Source organism: Chiloscyllium plagiosum, chromosome 31, assembly GCF_004010195.1.
Source record: "Chiloscyllium plagiosum isolate BGI_BamShark_2017 chromosome 31, ASM401019v2, whole genome shotgun sequence".
Taxonomy (NCBI): Eukaryota; Metazoa; Chordata; class Chondrichthyes; order Orectolobiformes; family Hemiscylliidae; genus Chiloscyllium; species Chiloscyllium plagiosum.
Window position 1 is genome coordinate 42,822,308 of NC_057740.1, and position 2,959 is coordinate 42,825,266.

At 44.6% G+C, this 2,959-nt stretch overlaps 1 protein-coding gene across 1 annotated transcript in view; it reads left to right on the forward strand.

The window, feature by feature from the left end:
* Positions 1-556, forward strand: part of LOC122565062 (transmembrane 6 superfamily member 2-like) — a 12,479-nt gene extending 11,923 nt beyond the window's left edge. Inside the window, exon 9 of the mRNA XM_043720692.1 lies at positions 536-556. Within this exon, the coding sequence (XP_043576627.1) occupies positions 536-556 (21 nt within the window). The remainder of the gene's footprint in view (positions 1-535) is intronic.
* Positions 557-2,959: the final 2,403 nt, after the last annotated feature.

Sequence of the window (2,959 nt, forward strand, 5' to 3'; positions counted from 1 at the left end):
GGGGTCCCATTGCTGGTTAGGAAAGTATCGAAAGTTGTCTTATATCCTCATTGTCCTGGATGATGTTATTAGGGGATACCGTTATACATTCTGTAACTAGATTATGTCAAACATTGTCACATCTTGTAGAATCACATATCTACAGCACAGATAAAAGGCCCTTCGGCCCATCAATTCTGCTCTGGTCAAAAAAACCTAACTACTCTAATCCAATTCCCTTCCTGATGAAGGGCTTTTTCCCGAAATGTTGATTTTCCTGCTCCTCTGATGCTGCCTCACCTGCTTTTCCAATACCACACTCTCTACTCTGATCTCCAGCATCTGCAGTCCTCACGTTCGCCATAGTCTTGTATGCCTTGGCATTGCATCTGGATACTTCTCCAATGTATTGCCTATACCCCCCTGACAGGCGGACAGTTACAAATTCCCACCACTCGCTCAGGTGAAAAGACTTCTTTCCTTTACATCTGTCTAGTCATTTTCATTAAGTCAATGAGATAACAAAATGTAAACTCTTCTATTAAATATATCATAGGAAGAGGCATCAATAAACTAACATAGCAAGGACTCTTTCCAGAGGTTACAGCTGTGTCATTTCGACTGCTTACTCAAACCTCAATAAGACTAGATCAGAGGTTGCCAGGAACCACTTGAATCCCTCTGTATCTGCCACATCCAGTAAATATATCATGTTTCCAACTTTCAAGATACAAATTTTATGGAATGCAGACTTTTGAAATTGGAGGGGTGGCAGGTGGATGAAATTTATAGAAATTCAGCCATGACATTGGAAACCCACAGACTTCCAACTTCCATGCAAAGAGCCTTTAGAGAAAACCCAGTCAGGCTGCACACGTATATCCTAAAGGTATAAATTCAAACAGGTGATGTGCTTCTTGTGTTCATGACCAAAGTATACGTTTCATCTCGAGAAAACTATTAGTGCGTGTTTGCATTTACATCTCGGTGTTGTACAAGCACACATTTTTGTTTCTTTCTGATTTAAACATAGCTGAAAGTCTGCCTCATGTTAAGTCACAAACTCAAAACATGTAAAACATTCCCTCTACGTTGTGCATCCTGTTGTGGTCAGCAAGAGGTGAAGCTAGTGGGGAAAATGTATCTTGGAATTGCTGTCTATAATGTATCCAAAATTGTGTCACTCAAATGGGATGCCAATGGTCTTGGTCTCCCACAGAGTGGTAATCATCATTGAATTGCCACTCAACTCCTCAATGCCATCTACATTTCTTGCCCAGTCACCTGAGCCCAACCTCTCAAGAAATACATGGCATTCATCAGACAACTCCCAGTCTCATGGGGAAGACAGACTTATCCCCTTTTCACAAAGTGCTGGCTGCTGTTAGAGAGAGTTTAAATATCCAGTGTCAATGCTATTGAATGGGTAAATGAGGGTCAGCTGATTGGGTCAGTGGCTAGGATGGGGTGAGGTGACGGAGTGAGAAATTAAGCAGGTCAGGGGGTGAGGTAATCAGATCAGATTGGGGGCTGGTCAGATGGGTTTGGGCGGGTAGGCATGTGGTAGGATTCCTGTAGTCATAGGGTATTCAGGTTGTATTGGGAGGCCAGTTAGGTCAAATAGGGGGAATAGATGGGGGGGTTCAAAGGGACATCAGTGAGTAATCTTGAGGGCTGGATAGAAAGTGTGAATGGAGTAGATGGGGAGAGGGGGATAAATTTAAATTGTGGCACAAAAAGCAGCAAGTGTGAGGAAAAACCTTTTTCACAAACGAACGGTCACGGTGTGGAATAGCACAGCCTGGAAACATGGTAGAGGGCAGGTTCAACCGAGGCATTCAAGAGGGGCACCACATGATTATTTGAATAGAAATAATGCGAGAGGATACAGGGAAAAACCACTAGGGTAAAAATGCTCATTTCAGGAGTAAGTGCAGGCATGATGGGACAAATAGCCTCCTTCATGGCAATAACACTTGTGTAAAGGTCAGTTATGTAGTGCCCTGGGAGTTAGACTAGATTTTTTTCTGTCTAACATTCCTTGGGTAATTAGTCAGGTAAGCAAACTGGAACTGTTCAAATTTTTCAACTCTAGTTCAAAGTTAGAATTTTACAGAAGGTGCCAGGGAGGAGGGGAATTGTCCAGAGGTTCAAACTTCCCGGGTGATTCCCATAGAGGTCAGCATTCTTGGATTTCCATGGATCCGCATGTCTATCTTGCCCTGTATTTCAGATCTCTGATCATTCATAGACTTGAAGATATCAGGCATTGAATCAGTTGTAACTGGGTCTGGTGAACTGCCCACACCTTCCCCAAGGGGGCAGTGTTGTGCTCCCTGCTCATGTTTAATGATGATTTGGACCTAAGTTAAAAATGACTTCAGTTCAAACTTTTAAGAAAACTGGGAACTGTAGTAAACAATGTGGAAGCTAGTAACAGACTTTGGGAGGCTGTGTGCAGGCTGGTCAGATGCCTCCCCATCTAGGTAAAAACAATGACTGCAGATGCTGGAAACCAGATTCTGGATCAGTGGTGCTGGAAGAGCACAGCAATTCAGGCAGCATCCGAGGACAGGCAAAATCGACGTTTCAGGCAAAAGCCCTTCATCAGGAATAAAGCTTTGGCCATCTGGTGTGTTCAATGGTGGAACTGCTCCTCCTGGGAGCAGATACGGTGGAGGCGGAGGAGTTGGGAATACGGGATGGCATTTTTGCAAGAGGTAGGGTGGGAAGAGGTGTAATCCAGGTAGCTGTGGGAGTCGGTGGGTTTGTAGAAAATGTCAGTGTCAAGTCGGTCGTCACTGATGGAGATGGAGAGGACCAGGAAGGGGAGGGAGGTGTCAGAGATGGCCCAGGTAAATTTAAGGTCAGGGTGGAATGTGTTGGTGAAGTTGATGAATTGCTCAACCTCCTCACGGGAGCACGAGGTGGCGCCAATGCAGTCAACAATGTAGCGGAGGAAGAGGTGGGGAATGGTGCC